This window comes from Sceloporus undulatus, chromosome 3 (genome assembly GCF_019175285.1).
Source record: "Sceloporus undulatus isolate JIND9_A2432 ecotype Alabama chromosome 3, SceUnd_v1.1, whole genome shotgun sequence".
Classification (NCBI taxonomy): Eukaryota; Metazoa; Chordata; class Lepidosauria; order Squamata; family Phrynosomatidae; genus Sceloporus; species Sceloporus undulatus.
In genome coordinates, this window is record NC_056524.1 from 86000176 (window position 1) to 86019839 (window position 19664).

At 39.5% G+C, this 19664-nt stretch overlaps 1 protein-coding gene across 1 annotated transcript in view; it reads left to right on the plus strand.

Annotated features, from left to right (window-relative positions):
- The window catches only part of SH3KBP1 (SH3 domain containing kinase binding protein 1), a 260100-nt gene that overhangs the window by 12916 nt on the left and 227520 nt on the right, over positions 1-19664 (plus strand). Inside the window, 1 exon segment of the mRNA XM_042458735.1 lies at positions 13771-13928. Coding sequence (XP_042314669.1) covers positions 13771-13928 — 158 coding nt within the window.

Consider the following 19664-nt stretch of genomic DNA (forward strand, 5'->3'; position numbering starts at 1 on the left):
CCGGTCCCCAGCTGCCTCTGGAGGGACAGCTGGGGGCCGAGAAAGCTCAGCGAGTAGTAGTAACATGTGTGTCCCTATTTCTCTTCCTCCACAGGGACCTTTCCTGGTCCCCAGCTACCTCTGAATGGGCAGCTGGGGGTTGGGAAAACTAGTGGAGTAGGAGGAATGGGTGCATGCTTATTCTTCCTCTTCCCCAGGGACCTTTCCCGACTTCCATCTGTTACTCAGAGACAGATGGAGGCTGGGAGAAGGGCAGGGGCAAGAGGAGCAACTGATGTGCACCTGGTGCCCCCCTCCCAGACCTTCCCTAGCTTATCACTGTCTCTCAGAGACAGTGGAGTCTGGGGAAAGGGTGCTGGGGGAGGGAAGCCCCACCCCGGAAATCCTGCCCTTGGCACCAGGTGCTGCCTGGTGCCAGAAAAAATTAATTCAGGCACATGGCCCCAAAAAGGTTTGCCATCACTGCTATATGTGATTCCATGACTAGTTGTTTAGTATCATCTAAGAATTTGCCTAATCTCCTTTCAAAGCAAACTAAGTGGTGGCTTCCACTATAGTTTGTGGCAATTAATGGGTTTGGCAGTGTGTTTTAAAGAAGTTGAAATGGGGGAAGAGAAGAATTTTCCCTACAGATAACCACTCAGTCGTATGCATACATATTCAATATTTTATGTTTCATGTATTTCCTTTGCTCATGCGTACATCTCTTTAGATTGAGATGAAAACTGTTGCTTGTCAGGTGTATATTCCCAGATAGAGCCAAAACAGACTGGCACAAAGCGGCGGTGTGATGCCACGCCTGAAAGAGCCAGGTGGACGCTGTGGCAACCGCATGCAGTGGCCCCACTCTGGCTTTTTTCTGGTGCAAAAAGAGGCAGCAAAATGCCGCTCCTTTTTACACTGGAAAAAGGGTGGCTTTTCTGCTGCGGCAATGCCTTTTTGGTGCTCCTGTAGTGTGCAGCGAATGAATGCCATGCTGCTGGATCACCGCAATTCTGCTCGCTGTCTGGGTGGGTAGGCAGGCAGCTTGATGCTGGTTTCGAGGCATGCGTTGTCCATATGCCATGCTCCCTTGCCGCTGGGAAGCTGGTGTATTGTGCCGGTCTGTACTGGCCCTTAGTTTTGTGCAGGTGACAGTGGAACAGGCCCTAATGCCCTGTGCTTTTAAGAATAACAGTCCCTCTTTGAATCACTGAAAGTTAAGGTTGTTTGAACAATCTTGGTTTCGCTATTCATTTTAGTATGGTTGCCCTGCATATGAAATGAGTATGAAAGACATACTTTGACTTACCCTCATCCTTTCATTTCTGAAGAAGGCTTCTCTGGTCTGTATCTCATTCTCACACCATATCTGGCATTCTCAACCTGAATTTGAAATAGAAATTGGCAACTTCTTATTTCAGGTCTATACTAATGTTGTAATCGAAATACTTTTCTGCTTCTCTTTGGCGGGTTACAGACTGCCGAAAAGCGGCGCTCTGCCACCGCCGCCGGTTGCTGCGTCCGGGAACCACAGCAGCCAAACCGCGCAGTTCCAGGACGCAGCAAAGAAGAAGCTCCAAAATGATGCTTCTTCTTGCACCCCAGATGGGACACCGCGAGGCACTACTCGCGCACTCGCGGCGTCACATCCGGGGCGCAACGTGCAGACACTATGCGTTTCATACGTCAAAATGGCGGCGCCCGTGTGTATAGGGCGCCGCCATTATTACGCCCTCGTCACATGCTAGGGGTGAGGCTGGTATGGATGCTAGGTCCTCGGCCAACCCCTAGCATGTGACGGGGGCGCCACAAAGGCCCGTTTGTAACGGGCCCAAGATTTCTTGTTCTCTTCGCTTACAGCTCTTAATTCCTCCTTATGTAAGCTACAGAGGTGCAGAACCTTCCAGTAAAATATTTTCCCAGTCCTTGGATTGGAATTTTTTGGGAAAATTTGTAAACGGATCCACCCAGATACAGAGCACGATATAGGTGTGTCGGAAAGGGCATTTGGCCAGAGGAAACTCCAGATTGTTCTTGTTAACTGTCAACAAATCAACTTTTACTATGCTCAGGTTTTGCAGACCCTATCCTCAGGTCTTGCAGACTCGGGGCCATGGCTTCCTTGACTGATTCTATCCATCTTGAATGTGGTCTTCTTCTTTCCCTTCTGCCTTCTGTCTTACCAAGCATTGTTGTCTTTCTTAGTGAGTGATGTCTTATCATGATATGGCCAAAGTACAACAGCCTCAGTTTTATCATCATGTCTTCTATGGAGAGTTCAGGTTTGATTTGCTCTATGACCCATTTGTTTGTCTTTTAGCAGTCCATAATATCCACAATAAACTTCTCCAGCACCACATTTCAAATGAGGTTATACTCTTTTTACCAGCTTTCTCCACTATCCAGGTTTCACCACCATACATAGAAATGAGAAATACGATGGCATTGACAACTCTAATTTAATATTGAATGACATACCTTTATATGTCTGGCTCTTGTCTGGTTCCTTCATAGCTACCCTTCAAAGTCCTAGTCGTCTTCTGATTTCTTGACTATGGTCACTGTTCTGATTAATGACTAAGGCAAGGTGTAAAAAAATCCTGAACTTTTTCAATGTCTTCATTGTTTACTTTTATGAAGTCATCTTTGGTCATTCTTTGATAACTCCAAATAGTTCCCAGAAATACATCTAACCTTGCGGGATGTAATTGATATTTACTAGTATTTAATTTTCTCTGTACCCTAATGAAGAAGAAAATATTAAAGATGATCTTTCAATCTAAACACATATGTTATTTGAAACTGTATCTCCTGTTCCTTAGAGAGATTTATATGCAGGGTTTTTGTAATATTGTATTATTGAACCTGTTAATCAGTCAGAAACCAGAAAAATCATGGAGTCTTAGTTGGATGGGGCCATACAGGGTCATCTAGTCCAAACCTCTGCCATGCTAGAATACACAACTGAAGCACTTCTAAAACATGCCCATCCAGCCTCTGTTTAAAGACCATCAAAGATGGAGAGTCCCAACCTCTGAGACAATCTAAATCAATTGAAAAGCTTCATTCACTTGGTAGTCTTAAAGATAATTCTAAGCCTTTTTATTTAGACATTTTCTTTTCTTTTTCATAGGTTCTTTACACTAAAAATAACAACAGTAGAGTCTCAATTATCCAACCTTCGATTATCCAACATTCTGGATTATCCAACGTTTTCAGCTATCCAACTATCAGCCCGCCCGTTTATGCATGGGCTGGCCCCTCTTTATATAACCGATCTTCTCTCTCCCTACATCCCTACTCGCACTCTCCACTCTGGTAGCCAAAGTCTCCTCTCTCAACCCAGGACCTTCTCTGCCCCGTCCCGGATCCGTCCCTTCTCTCTTGCTGCCCCTCATTCCTGGAACCTTCTTCCTCTGCATACACGGCTCATCACTTCCCTAACCAGCTTTAAGGCTGAGCTGAAAACCATATTGTTTAGGGAAGCGTTCTCAGAGAATTTGTGATTGTCATCTGGCTGTCTGATAATGTTTGATGTGATGTGATCTACTTTTATATGTGATGTTTTTAATTTGTCTTTTCTTTTCTGCATGGTAATTTTATCTATTTCTCTATTTAATTGTTATTATCTAGAGTGTATGCCTTGGGCAGGCTTTTATATACTCCTAATTTTACCGACTTTGTACAGCGCTGTGTATAATTACAGCGCTCTAAAAATAAAGTTTAATAATAATAATAATAATAATGTCGGATAATCGAGACTCTACTGTATTACTATATGTAAATATTGCTTAGCCTTTACCTTAGCTCATTTTAATGTTTTGCCATTGTTAAATGGCTAGTATACTGATGCTTTCCATTTGTGGGGGTCTGCACATGTCACAACAAGGAGGTGGAATCAATGGACCATGCCCCTGATGTTTCAATTTATATAGTGAAGTTTATTCTGCATTTCCCAGTGGTCTACAAAGGCAAATATTATCTTCCTAGTATGTTAAATTCTGATAAAAAGCTTGTTTCTATTTCTCTTGTGTCCCTGTTTTTGTGTAACTGTATCTGTCAATGGTCCTTTCTCTCCCAGCCAATCTATGAAGCCTGTCTGTTCCAAATTTCTGCTCAGACAAAACTCAACAGTATCATTAAATAGGGCTCAATTTTTATGAGTAGGAATGAGACTTAGTAGGCAAACAGTCAATGCTAGAAAAAGTTTTCCAAGAGATTGCAGAAGTATACCTGTCCATTAAAGTTCTTTTAACTTTCAATGATTGCTTGTATTTTATCTGGCCTGCTTTGCTTTCAAATACAGGTTGAGTCTCCCTTATCCAAAATGCTTGGGACTAGAAGTGTTGCATTTTGGAGTTCATCAGATATTTTCAGAGTTGGAATATTTGCATATACATAATCAGATATCTTGGATATGGGACCCAAGTCTATACATGAAATTCATGTATGTTTTGTATACAGCTTATATACATAGCCTGAAGGTAATTTTATACATAATATTTTAAATAATTTTGTACATGAAAGGAAAGTTGTCACTAGCTCAGCCACCCATCTGGACAATTTTGGATTTTGGAGTATTTTGGATTTCAGAATTCTGGAAAAGGAATACTCAGCAGGTAGTATTTGATTAAAATTGAAAACCTGTTAACGCTCCAAGCACACAACTACTTACAGCTGGATGTTTCTGAATATGTCATTTTAAAATCCATTGTTTTTGTTTGTTTGTTAATAAGAACTTTTTCCAGCTGTGACAACAATCCTATTACAAGAGATGGTGTATGTGTATATTTATGTCAAAAGTAAATTGATATAATCTTAATAATGGTAGAAATTTGTTTTTGTATGTGCAATCATTGGAGAGCTCTGGAAACAACCAAAGTATTAAGTGATCTCCTTTTTGACCACTGGTCATAATGGTGATTCGATGAAAGGAGCACGATCAACTATTCTTTCCCCATCCCTTGTAATTGTTGCATGCTGTCAATGTAAGATGTGTGCACTATGATTTGAGTTTAGCTTGTATAATTAGGAGAGAGTATCTGTCGTTGCAGGTGACTCGGGAATGTAAGATAGCAATGGTAATGTTACAAGGTTTCTGACCTTGCCTTCCCCCTAGGTGTAATAGCTGTATTTTAAGAAGAAGATGTGAGAAAGTACTTGTCCCTTTTCAGACAAGGATCTGCAACCTTGTGAAGCCACAATAATTTTTCATCCCTCCTAGCTTGTATAGTAACACACGATTTTTGACAGTGAAGTACTGGATGCTGAATCTCACCCTTTTTTAATGTGTTATATAATCATGCAGTTCTTTGGATTCATTTTAAAGTAGGATCTTAGCATGGAAATGTAGTATAAAAGAATAACAAAGGCAGAGGCATCTGACAGAGATCTGAAGCACATTTTTCTTCAAATCTAACAGCTATTTTATATTCAAATTTGCTGTTTTGAAGCAGTGAATTTTTCAATGTACTGTATCTCTCGTGTCACGTATATAATACTTTTACCTTTCCTAGTTCCAGTATGTTAAATTTTCTTAATAAAAGGTTTGATCCTGGTTCTCATGTGTGCATGTTCTAATGCAAGTGCCTTTCCATTTTGAAAAATTAACTTGGAACCAATTCACAAAGCATTTTTCTTACCCATATCACTATTACTTTCAACAGGTTACATATAATATGGATTGGTTTCTTATAGTTGTATCTACTGCATAGTACATCCCATTGAGGTCAACAGAATTTAGTCTCAACATATCTGTAGGACTGCAGCCTCAGTAGTTTGCGTAACAATGTAGCGATAAAATAAAAACAGTCTGTTAAGAGTCAACTACATTTTGGACCATGCCTAGCAATTTCTAGAGCAGAATTAAATTACATGTTCTAATTATGAATGAGAATGACATAAGGCTTTTAATTTTAAAGATCTGGTATGTTGCATCTTGCTAATTTATCAATAGCAGTGTTGTCAAAGACTTTATTGCTTTTTAAGCAAAAGCAGTAAGTGGATACAGATTTTTCTAATCACTCAGAAGACAACCATAAGGAGTTAAATATGTGACGTTTCAAAACATAATTTCTGTTGTTCATTACTGCCTTTTCAGGCAATTCCAGGAAACCTGTTTTGAAAAGGGTTAGAGAAAGTGAGGACACTTAGTTCCTTCAACTCCATATTTTTCCCAATTATCATTCTTTAAAACAGTTTGTGTAAAGCAATGTTAAGTAGAGGGGAAAAAAGTCTACACGAGGGTGTCACATTTAGCATTGTGCATTTGGTAGTAATACAATGCGCCCACGTCATATGCTGAAAGTCGCGTGGGGAGGAAAGGGTGGCGTGTCCCATAGGGACAAATGGGGCGTGCACCCATGGCGCACATGCATTGCTGCACCGCCACGCCGCCGCATGCACGAGCCCCATTCATTTAAATGGGGCTCAAGCATATGCATTATTTGTTTTACGCGGTGTAATCCAGAACGGATCCCCCGCATAAACAAAGGATGCACTGTAATGTTAATGATCATGGACACCTTCACAATCTTAAGAGGCCTGATGTGTGTAGTACACTTTGCATGGGTCTCATTGTATGTAGATGCTGAGAAGTATCAGCTTGTTTAGAATGTGGCTGTGCACCTCCACAGAAATTATAATGGCAATGCTGAGAAAAAAAGGTTGGTTGCCAGTTTGTTTCTGGGCTCAATTTAATATGTTGTTGACCTTTTGATTTGTCTAAATCTAGTTTTTTTTAGGGTATATCACAGAATGCCATCTTATACTCCCCCCCCCCCGCCCAGGATGATCAAATACAGCCTTGCCTCTGGGACAGGCCTTTTCCAAATTTTCTTCTTGGGTTGATTTTAAATTGTGACTCACCTTAGGTGTGCATTTTAAACTGGGAAAAAAGTACAGTAGTATCCAGTCGGCCCTCCGTTTTTGTAGGGGATCAATTCCAGACTTCCCCTCCTATGAAAATGGAGACTTGCCGATATTCAAGCCCCATAGGCTTGATTGGGGCTCATGCCCACAGATGTGTGCAGGGCGCATGCCACGTAAGCATGCCAAATTGAAATTAATGGAAGTCGCCTCTCCGTGAATATTCAAGACCATGGATTTGCGAGAACGGGTTGACTGTACACCCAAACAGTAATATGTAAAGCCATTGAGGATGGAAAGAATATCCTCAGTTATTCATTTCCTTGTCAAAAATTGGGGTTCCTAACAGTTGGGAACCCCAACTGAGAAAATAATTAAGTAGATGGACATTTGTTGGTCTGTAACTGCATTTAAATTATTTCTCAAAGTACCTGAAATAGAACTGACCTACTACTAGCCAATCAATGCAAGACTGCCAGGATTACTTGGGGTAGACCTAGATCAGGCATTCTCAAGTCTTACAGTTGGGTGGTCTCTCATGAGATCTTGGGGCTTCCATGAATTCTGAACTGTTGTGTGAACTCTCAAATTCTGCAGATCCTACAATGGCATCTCAGCCACAATTACAACAGACCAGCCCACAGCATTTGATGTGAAATAGGCCAGTTTTCTGCACAATTTGAGGGGTAGTAAATTGTGAATGTGCCTGGTGGCCTGCTCTTCCTTCTCTATGGCAGAGCAAATCAACACACTTCCTGGCTAAATTGGATCCAGCATTATTCTTCACGGATCCTTCTCCTTGGAATACTTCAGTACTGTACTTTCAAATGCCAGAAAAATTCTGTCGAGAAATATTAATTTTCTCCCATAGTGGGGAGAAAATTACTTTACCTTCCTTTGAATTGTTATTTGTGTGTGACTACATTACTTTCTTTCAATAGTAGGATATGTGCTAGTGATACTTAGATTAGCACACTTTAATTTTGTTATTAGATATCTAAATATGCATCAGTTGTTAATTTTTTGTTGCTGTTGCTATTGTCTGCAAGTTACTTTCAACTTATGGTGACCCTGAGATAAACCTATCATGGGTTTTCTTGACAAAATTTCTTCAGAGGAGGTCTGCTTTTGCCTTCCTCTGAGACTGAGAGAATGTGACTTGCCCAAGGTAACCCAGTGGGTTTCCATGACTGAATGGGGATTTGGACTGTGGTCTCCAGAGTCATAGTCCAGTGCTTACACCACTACTGGCTTTCTCTTTGCTGATCTATTATTTGTTGATCTACTAGTTCTTAATCGGTAGGTAAAAGAAGTTGGCCAGCAGTAACCTAAATATCTGTAATTAAGGTTGAGTTGGCATGCAGAGACATATGGGATTAATTCTCTTTATTTATATTTTTTCCTGTAAGTCTTTGGTGATACATAATTAAAGTTTTATGTGATTTATTTCCCCTATTGTAGTCCTTTTTTTCTCAGGAAAACCTTTCATGTGGTTAACTGTTCCCCTGTGTTTGCTTTGTTTAATAAAAACCATTGACATTAGTCAAGAAGCCAGGAACTTTTTTCTTGACCTGTTGCTGTTCTGGTGAATAAAGTTTGCACGATGTTGCAGTGTGTTGAACAATACTCACAGCTGATGAAAATATTATACTGTACTAGCATACTTCCAAACAGGAAGTAAGTAGTTATCTCCAGATACTCCCATACTGATCCCCAGAAAATATATGCTCCCCTGTGTTTGCTTTGTACAGTTTAGATGTATAATGGCAACAGACAGTGATTGTGGAGGGATTTTCTACAAACAGAGTGGTTCTAATTCTCCTGGGTCTGCCCCAGCCTCACTTCCTCAGCTGAAACTGCAACAGCCCACAGTTAGATCATTTTAATTTCTAAGGGCTTCATAAATTGAAATATTACTTATAATAATTGATTGGTTCGAGAAGAAGCAAGTCATGTGTAAGTCCCACTGAAATAAGTAAAAGGATGATTATTACAATAAACTTATTTATATTGTTATAAATATAATTTCTCTCAAACAGCTAGTCAACATGGCTTACAAATTAAAATACAATAGAGATAAAATATATAAAAGATCAACATCAAAAGGGAATTTTACTGTCCGTAATATATAGAAACATACAATTAAAAATGACAAAAAACATTTTGGAAATGGTGAAATAAAATAATACAGCACCTCTAAGAAGCTCTTTCTGTAGTTCTCCAGTCTTTTGAAATTTTTAAAAAAGTGTTTGCCTCCTGATGGAAAGACAGCAAGGAGGAGGCAATTTTTCTCCTCTTTGGAAAGGGAGTTCCAGAGCCTAGGAGAGCCACCAGGAAGGTATTACCTTGTCTTTCCACCAGCCACACCTGTGAAGGTGGTGAGTGAGAGAAGTCCTGTTTTGAGGATGTCACAGGCTTCTGTGCAGCTGGACCTTATCCAAAGGGACATAAATTCAACACTGTTTATGTAATGAATGTACAGCTGGTGTATACTACTTCTGTAGTGTGTAAAAAGCACTTCTTTCTTGGCAGGAAACAATCCATTGGCTCCTGGTTACTAAAATGTTCAGTATTAACTGTCCAGGGACAGGTGGACTTCTATTGAAAACAGTGAGTAAGGAGGATAAACCATGATTCTCATGCTGGCTTGGCCATGTAAACCACTGGGTGACCTTGGGCAAGTCACACTATTTCAACCCCAAAGGATGGCAGTGGCAAACCCCCTCTGTAGGAACTTGCCAAGAAAACCCTGTGATAGGTTCACCTAACAACTTGGAGGCACAACAACAGCAAAAACAAGGAGGATAAACATTGCTGAACATCACAAAAGGTGCAGTATAGTTTCATCTTAGTTAATGTTCATCAAGCACATTACTCTTCTAAATCTACCCAGAAAATGCAGAACTCGCACTGTGCAGCACTTAATCTGTATGTATTTGTAGCATGTACATATAAACATTCTCCCATTCATTGGGTTGCCAGAGTCGAAGTCGACTTAACAGCATTTAAAAACAACCAAAACTAAGTATAAGGCTATCACATTTTGTGTTTAGGAACTGGTACTTCTGTTCTTTTCTTCTCAGCTGCTCTGATAACTCTGTGCTTGCACTGAAATGTAAATTCCAATTGTCCAAATACCTAAATCTTCCAGTTATTTGAATATTTGTGGAAATGTACTGTTAAAATTTAAAACAAATTAAATGAACAGTTGTTCGTATTAGCAGACATATTAGCAGACATTTTCAAGGAACAGTTGTTTATATTAGCAGACATATTGTGATGTGTCTATTTGACAGTGTACAAGTAGCAGCACAGGAGAAATAAACTTTTTTTCTCTCTGTGGGGTTTGCACTTGAAATATATGGTGCAGGTAGCTCTTTGAATAAACTAAAAACTACCAGGCATGATCCTCATGTGTTGGATTGTTAGAAGAACTCATTTGGGGTGAAGTTTTAGCTTTAATGAGTGAGATATAATATTGTCAGTTAGTTTTCTTTATACTGCATTCTGTGTCTATCCTAAAAGGCACCAGAGCCTATCTGAACTTGGACACTAAACAGGATCAGACTTGGTTAGTACTTGGATGGGAGACCGCCAATGAATACCAAATGCCGTAGCTTATATTTCAGAGGATGGGAGTGGCAAAACCACCTCTGAATATTGGTTTCTGCCCCTTCCCCCTTACACATTAAGGAGTGTCAGCTGCTATAGAACATAGGCATAGTCATGTGGATATTACATTTTATCATCTTAATAACTGTGTATCCCTGCTGTCTCAGCTGCTTGTTTCCCTGACAACTCCAATCCTGACTTATGGCACAAGTAGATATCTACACTGAAAGCTGATGCTTGTTGGTATTTCTTTACTTGCTCCTTGAACCTCTTAAGTTGTAAATATGCTGAAGGAATGTGTCCTGGGGATGATTTTGCTCCAAAAGAGTCTGGGATTTCTAAATGCAGCTGTTCTGGATTTTGGCAGGCTGCCTCAACAGAACAGCACTACTGGGATGGTTATTTACCAGGATGCTTGTATCAGTGGCGACAACAACTAAGAATTACACCTATGGGGAAAATGCCATGCTGAACAGCATGCAAGTAACACTGCAAATGCTGCTATACAACTTAAAGAGTCCATTAATTCCTAACATGCAGTGAACTGCTTATAATCAGATGTTGAATCACACAAAATAGCAACTACTTGTGGTGAAATACAAAATCTATGTTAAGCTTGGCTTTTCCTTCCTGTTGTATACAAACTACTAATGGACTGAGGACTACAGAAAGATGAAAATAATGGAAATACTAACCAGGGGAGGGGGAACAGTTCCATGTAAGGGAAAGTATGGTTGTAGTATATTCTAAGCTAATCTGGGAAAAGAAATCCTAACAAGAGATTGAAATGAATGCTATTTAAATGTTGGAAGTCTATTAGAGATATATAAACAGGATAGGAAAAGATGAATTGCTAGAATTTTTTTCTTTCTTCTTTAGCAAATTGCTAAGCAGATGATTACTCTCTAGGCTTTGTTTGTTTGGTGTTTAATTGTCCACTCTGTCAAGAGGTCCTGGTGAGAAGTGATAGGTGACTGCTTCTCCTGTGAACAACATCTTTGTAAATTACTTGAATGAAGAACTAGAGGGCATGCTCATAAAATTTGCAGGTGGTACCAAAAAAGACAGAATTAACAAAGACGCCTGAAGCATTTATTGTGATAGAGCTTCACATTTGCTGCATTAGAACTTTGTATTTTCTTGTACATGTGCCTTGTATGAGAGAAATATGTGTTCCTTGAAAATAAAATATCATCTATGCCTGTCTGTGGGTAATAACTTCTATAAAGTTCAACAGGACTTATCTTTTAAATTTAGTATTAATGTGTTTCAAAATTACATTTTTATTGCATTCTGTTTGTTGTTGTCAATCACCCTCAAGTTGATCTCACCTTATGGCGACCCTGTGGATGAGACATCTCCAAGACCCCCTATCCTCCACTACTCTTCCCAGTTTCTGTAGATTCATACCATGACCACCTTAATTGAGTCCATCCATTTAACATGTGGTCTTCCTCTCTTCCTTATTTGTTCCACTTTCCCCAACATTATTGTCTTTTCTAATGAGCCATGTCTTCTCATGATGTGCCCAAAGTATGATAGCCTCAGTTTAGTAATCTTTGCCTCCAGGAAAATTTCAGATTTCATCTGTTCTAAGACCAATCTATTTCTTTGTTTTGCTGTCCATGGTGGCCTAATCACTCTTTTCCAACACCACATCTCAACTGAATTTATTTTCTTTTTGACCATTTTCTTAATTGTTTAGCACTCGTATCCATATATGGTAATGGGGAATACAATTGCTTGTATGATTCTGACTTTCGTGCTTAGTTGTATATCTTTGCTCTTTAGGACCTTTTCTAGTTCTTTCATAGCTGCCCTCCCCATTTTTAGTCTTCTTCTGATTTCTTGACTGCAGTCCCCATTCTGATCTATGATTGATCCCAAGTATAGGAATTCTTTTCCTATTTCTATTTCCTCATTGTCTAGTGTGAAGATCCTCTGTGGTCATTATTTTTGTTTCCTTTATGTTCAACAGTAAGCCTGCCTTTGCACTTTGTTCCTTGACCTTCTCAGTAGTTGCTCTAGGTCTCCAATGTTTTCTGCTAATAGTATGGTGTCATCTGCATATCTTAGATTGTTGATGTTCCTTCCTCCTATTTTCATTCCTCCTCCTTCAGTTTCCAAGCCTGCTTATTGTATCATATGTTCTGCATACAAGTAGAAAAGAGAGGGTGAAAAGATGCATCCTTGTCTGACCCCTTTGCCAATTGGGAACCATTGTGTTTCTCCGTGTTCTGTTCTAACTATTGCCTCTTGCCCTGAGTACAGATTCCTCATCAGGACTATCAGATGTGTTGGCACTCCCATGTCTTTAAGGGCGTTCCATAGCATTTCATGATCTATGCAGTCAAAGGCTTTACTATAGTCTATGAAGTACATTCTGATTTTCTTTTGGAATTCCTTGGTGCGCTCCATTAGCCATTGTATGTTTGCAGTGTGGTCCCTAGTGCCTCTTACTCTTTTGAACCTTGCTTGGACCTCTGGGATTTCTCTCTCCATGTATGGTTGGAATCTATGCTGCAGAATTCTGTACATGATTTTCTTTGCGTGGGAGATTAGTGCTATGGGCCTATACTGTAGTTGCTGCAGTCTTTTGTGTCTCCTTTCTTGTGGATAGGGATGTAAATTGATTGTTTCCAATCCATTGGCCAGTGTTTTGTTTTCCATATCTGTTGATATATGCCTTCTCTACTGTGGAGGATATTGGAAATGCTGCTCTGATACTATTCTAAAACCATAGGACTTGACATTGCTTCTTTAGATCTTTGATACTGCTGGCAAGACATTTTTGTATTTTAAAGGATTATTTAGGATGCTGTATTTCCTGTGGGTGAATATCTGGATGATTCTTCATGAATACATATTAAAGATTATAAAGTTTAGCTTATGTATTGTATAACAACTGCTGATGAAGATGGAAGTCTTAAGATGATTTTTAAGATTTGATTAACTTACAGCTGTGTGATTTGAAAATTATTGCTTCTGGCTATGCTTCAGGAATTTTCAAAACTTCATAGTTTTTATTTGCATATAATATGCATTTTCTATTATGATATGGAAGATAGTTGATTAGACACACATTGTTTTAGTAAAGAGATCAGTTTTTAAAAACTGTACATTTGCTTTTGGTTTCTTCATTTTTCAGGCTGTATGTTGCTTTATTGAATGCTCCTAGTGGAATTGCTTTGCACTTTCCCCCATTATGTTTTGTTCGATTTAAATCTCTCCAGATACAGAAGATATTTGTGAGTTTTGTAAAATGGCTTTCCTAATTCTGTAATGTCTGTTTCTATTTTCCCCTTCTAGTGGAGGCGATAGTGGAGTTTGACTACAAGGCTCAGCATGATGATGAGCTGACAATCAGTATAGGTGACATAATCACCAATATCAGGAAAGAAGATGGAGGCTGGTGGGAAGGACAGCTCAAAGGCAGAAGAGGTTTGTTCCCTGACAACTTTGTAAGAGTGAGTACAAAGTGAAACCTGTTAACTGTCTTGTGTCACAGACTTCTATCCTCTTGTTTAGATAGGGTTTTGCTGTTTAGATTATGTATGTGCCCAAACTATTTTTGAAGGTAGAATGAAACTAGTATCATGAAAGAAAACCCCAAAGGACCACAGCATATGTTAAGAGGGAGATATGAGAACATTTCTTACAATCATAGGGGGCAAACTATCCATGTCTTTCTGGTTATTTCACTCTTTAGAATTACACTTCCCATTTGTTTTCCCTCATGTGGAAAATAAAAGATGCTTGGGGAGAGGATGAATTTTAGGTAGAAAAGAAACATTATCTGCAACAAATGTGGCTAAGTACCTTACCTCCACCTGTTCTATCCTCCCAGTTACAGACTACTATGTCGTTTTGTCCCTTTCTCTTAAAAGTATTGATGATAAAGCCATTCTGTGTAACATTTAGTTTGATCTTTAGATATGGTTATAATATTCTTAACCCAGACACTAAGAAAATAAAGATAGTGGAGTGACTGGAAAGAGAAAGCCTGTGTGGGTTGGCATTTCTTTTTCCCTTGGGCGTTCATGGTTTGGAGGTGCTTCTCAACCCAGTTTTGTTCCTGGATTTTCAGCTAACAACTATGGCCTACCTTCAGGTGACATATCATTTGCACCATTATTTGAAAGAGAAACCTGAGTACTCATAGCATGTCATGTTACAACACACACTGCCCATGGCATCTATCCATGAAGATGGTTTGGAAATGTGAACTGATACAGGATATCACTGCTGAACTGATGTCAGGATTTAAATGTGCATGGCTGCATTATGTTTATGTTCAAATACTTACAATAGTTATTAGTGCATCTCTGAATCTAATTAAAAATGCTGGGCTTTGACCTATGAATTCCTAAAAGCTCTGGGTGACTTAAGAAATGTCTGTTCCCATGTGAACCTCCCTTAAGTTTAAAAAAATGTAAGAGATCCTGGTGTCGAATACCAATAAACATAGAAGCCATATTAGTTTCTACTAGATTCTAGTAAATGGTAATTTCTTTTGAGCTTTAGATTATAGTTCTGTAAATTATTTTTGTTCTATTTTCAAATTAAAACAACCTTTCCCTTTGTAGCATGTGATGTAGGTTGCCTGATATTTGTTTTGTTTAAATTGTTTACAAATAGTCTGGGTTTTTCAAAGTCCTGATTTTATGTTGTTTTAATGACTTTATTGTGCATTAATTTGGAATTATTTACTGGATATGGTGTTGTTGTTGTATGCCTTCAAGTCATTTCTGACTTATGGCAACCTTAAGACAAAATATCACAGGTTTCTTCTTCTGAGGCTGAAACAGTATGACTTACCCAAGGTTACTCTGTGGTTTTTCATGTCTGAGCAGGGAATTGAACCCTTGTCTCCCAGAGTCCTAGTCCAACACTCAAACTGCCAAGCCATCCTATCTCTCATGCTATACAAATATAGTAAAGGTTACGCAGAAGAATGATTAATTGCATCATGACTTATCTACTGCTTGAAACATTAGAACTGTTTATAATGCAAGAGGACAGGGACACAAATCACATTAGTTCATTTTCAAAAATCACATCTCATTCTCTACTAATAAGAAAACCCAAAGCTTTACCTGATGTAGAAGGTTTAACTGTTAGTATTTGATTGCAACAGAGCAAAGGGCTCTTTTACACTAAACAACTATAGCACTGTGAATCTACTCTTAATTGCCATAGCAATGTCCTCTGGAATTCTGGGATTTATAGTTTGGTGAGGTACTAGAGCTCTTTGGCTGAGAATTCTAAACATCTCTCTCTAAACTTCAAATCCAAGATTCCATAGGATGGAATCGCAGCATTTACAGTGGAATAGTATCTGTGTAATTGTGTAGTTCGAGAGGTCCTCAGTCCATTCACACTTGCATCACTGTATGGCTACTTGACAGATTAAAAGATGGGGTGCATCTGTTGAGCAACCATTTGTTTGAGGTGACAAGAAGATTCTGTAATGGCTATAATGATTATGCATATTTTGTTCCCTAGCCATAAAGATTTTCTAACTTATTTATTGTCAGAATGGCTTAGAGCCATTCTTTTTCTTTAAGAGGGACGCTCTTTAAATACAGTGCACCCGCGTTTTACGTGAGTGCAGCATACACAGCTTTCAGCATAGGCTGAAAGCCGTGTTGAAAAAGCCCCTCGCACACCCTGGAAGAAGTAATGGGGCACGCGCCCATGGCGTTCATGCTGCCACTGCGCCATTGTACGTTGCAGGGGCAAGCCCCATTATTTATAATGGGGCTCCAGCACACGCTGAGTTCTCCTTACACAGAGGGATCCGGAATGGATCCCTGCATAAGGGGAAGACCCACTTTATATATTATTGTCACAGACCTCCCCCATTTAACTCAATATTTAAAACCAATAAGAGTATTTGAATACTGAACCATTAACAATTACACCAGTTCTTAAATTTTTCATCAGAGGTTCTGGAGAGGAAGGGATGTCTTTTTTTCCTGCTTCTTCCCACCAGTTTGTAGTTGGAGCAGATAGAAGGGCACATATAACAAGTTATAAACCATCCTGGGCATAGAATGCTGTTTGAAAACACTGAAATTTTGGACCATGTGAACAATTATCAGGTCAGAATGCACAGGGAAGCCATTGAAATCCAGAAACACCTGGATGATTTCAACAGGAAAGAAGAAACCCTTAAAAATAAAGTTTGGCTACCAGTCCTGAAAAACACCAAAATCAAGACCCAGCAAATGCAAATGAAAACCACCCAAGGTGAGGGGGTTTCCCAGCAGACAATGGATCATTAAATAGTCATCCAGAGACCTTGCCATTCAACAACAGAACAATACACAGATTAACATGTAAATCACTTCCTCTCAAGCAACAGTATATATACCCCACTCTCTTCCATGCCAGCATTCTCTGAAGATGCCAGCCACAGCTGCTGGTGAAACACCAGGAATAAACTCTTCTAGAACATGGCCTCATAGCCCCCAAACCCACCAAAAACTATGGATGCCAGCTGCGAAAGCCTTTGAATTTACATACTGTTTATATTTATGTAGATGTTGATTTCATGTGTAAGTCGAGGGAAGGTTTTGGGGCCAAAACTTTGGATTTTGATATGACTCTGGGATAAGTCTAGGGTGCAACTTAGGAGCATGCTAGAAAGGATGTAAATGAACCCCCCCCACACACACACACAAATGCAGGTGCCCCCTTGCAAAACCAACCCGGCCCTTTCCTTGCTCTCTGGGAAAGCAGAAACATTCACACAAATGTCTTGGCTGAATAGCAGCTGCCGAGGTAAGGAGAATGGAGTGTCAGGAGGTACTTCCCTCTGAGCAGTATTACCATATTGATCCATATATAAGTTGACCCAGGATTCTATGGTCAATTTTTTGACATAATTTTTTTTACATAGTCGAGTAAGTGCTGAGACCCTTTGTTTGCTTGCTAGTCCTTCCTTCCTTCCTTCCTTCCTTCCTTCCTTCCTTCCTTCCTTCCTTCTCCTCCATCTTGGTCTCCTTTCCTTGTGATGAAAATGGCAAAAGTGAGGCTGGGTTGAAGCATTTCTGATAGGAGGTTGGACTGCCCCTGACTAGAAAGGAAGGGAGGAAGAGAAGGGCAAAGGCTGTTATCGTTCAGATGTTCAGGCTGCCTCCTCTCCACAGAGGAGTAACCACATGACATTGGCTGCAGGCCCAGCCAATTAGCTAACCTTTGCCTTGGCTCCTGTCATGTAGCCGCTGCGAGGAGGAGAAGAATCCCATATATGTGAATTCACAGATGACCACTCAAAGAACCACAAGGTAATCAACCTGCTTTTCGCTGGTACTTGGCTTGTGCTAAGGAAACAGAGAGATGTGTAATAGGAACTGAGGGCATTACTATTCCAAGAACTGCTAACTGTAAGTTGTGGTGTTTCAGGTTTTTGTGTGCTATAAAACCAAAGAACATATCAAACTCTTTCAATATGCATTAGCTGAAATGATAAGATTTTGCTGATAGGGGCTAGGGAGAAATATAAAGCAGGAAACTGTGGTAGCAAAACTGTGCTTGCAGGCTTAAGTTTGTTAAGTCAGTCATGTTTTTGAAATATTGTGGATTTTTGGTAAATGTGTTTGAAAGAGCCTACATCAGTGGTTTTATTTCTTTCTCTCGCTTTCCCTCAACTTGTAGCATAAGGTGACAGTCTTACCAGGTGCTCCTTTTGAGCAACGGAGTGAGAGAGTAGCAGGATCTCAGCTGTTTCCTGTGGTTGTTTCAAAAATACTGGCTATGTTTCGCAGGTGTAAGTGCAGGAGGTTCATATATTTTGAAGCATTGTATTAATTAGGACAGTTTTTTGGCAGTGATGTTTTAAGTGTAAAATCAGAATGCAATTTTCAAAATACAACTGAATTTCTTTCAGACTCTTAGTGTAAGGCAGCAGATGTACAGTGAAACCTAAAGGTGATTGGTTCTGTTCCTTGCCAACAGACCAGATGAGCCGAGTGAGCAGCAGTTACCTTCTTTGTCTTTTGAATAGTGGTTAAATATTCCTGTTGGCCAAGAGATCAAGATAACTTTCCATTCCTTTACAGTTTTTATTTTTGCATAAAAGGATAGGCACGTCAAAATTACTGGAGTGGTTTATGACTAGCACATGGAATTTAATACTTTAATTGCACGTACTCTTAGCAAATTGCATAGTTACTATCACACACACTTATGGAGCATGTAACAGTGGGTTGGCTGTTTTGTCTAGATTTAGACAAGTCATCCAGCAAACTTTGTACTGTTGAAAGACAGGCTATTTTAGTCCTGCTACAAACCAAATGCACGTCTTGTGAATTAGTGCCCTCTGCTTGGCATATGTTGGTGACTTATTCATATGTAGGTGGGTCATCATCAACAACAGCGCTTTTGATTTGTTCTCTAGTGATCAGGAAGTCTGGAAAGAAATTGCAGCCATCAAGATTTAATAACAGTTTGATAGGGTATGTAGCAGTAAAAGAAAACTGCTGGGGAGTAAACATTGGTTAACCATTGTATTTAAGATTGGTTGTGGTAACTGGGCAGGTCTTGGATTTATGGACAATTTTAAAGGCCTCTGAAATATGTTCAGCTTATAGTACCATTTTATGTCAGGGATGATGGGAGCTGTAGTTCTTCACCTCTGGCTCTAACTCACCACCTTGTTATGCAGCGGTGCTGACCAGCTTTGGTCAGTGGTTAAGGCTTTTCTCCAAAGCAGCAGAGTTTCAGAGAATAGGCTGAAGACCCTGACAAACTCTCCAAGCCTTCTCACTCTTCTTCCTGAGAAGTCTCCAAACTTCTCCAGGATTCTGCTGGCTCTTGTATCTTCACTCAAGACACCAGACAACTCAGTAGTCTTATATAAAAGATCTACTTTATTCTACTATATACAAATACTAATGCCCTCACAATCTCCAAAACACTCCAACTATCCACAACTACCCACACAATACATTGGCAAACATAGCAATTATTATAGCCATTGTTAATCACCACCCACTTAGTCAGTTTCCACCCAGTGGGCGTGTACATTCATTTTGATTGGTTCACATAGTTCAACCCATACTTAAGAATTTCATCATTTCACCTTGTACACTTAATGAATCTCAGGTGTTTCCAATTGTACATTCTATAATTCTGTCCTTGACATTCAAGACTTCTAAATTACATTAGCTTTTTCACCTGTGTGGCTTCTTAATTTC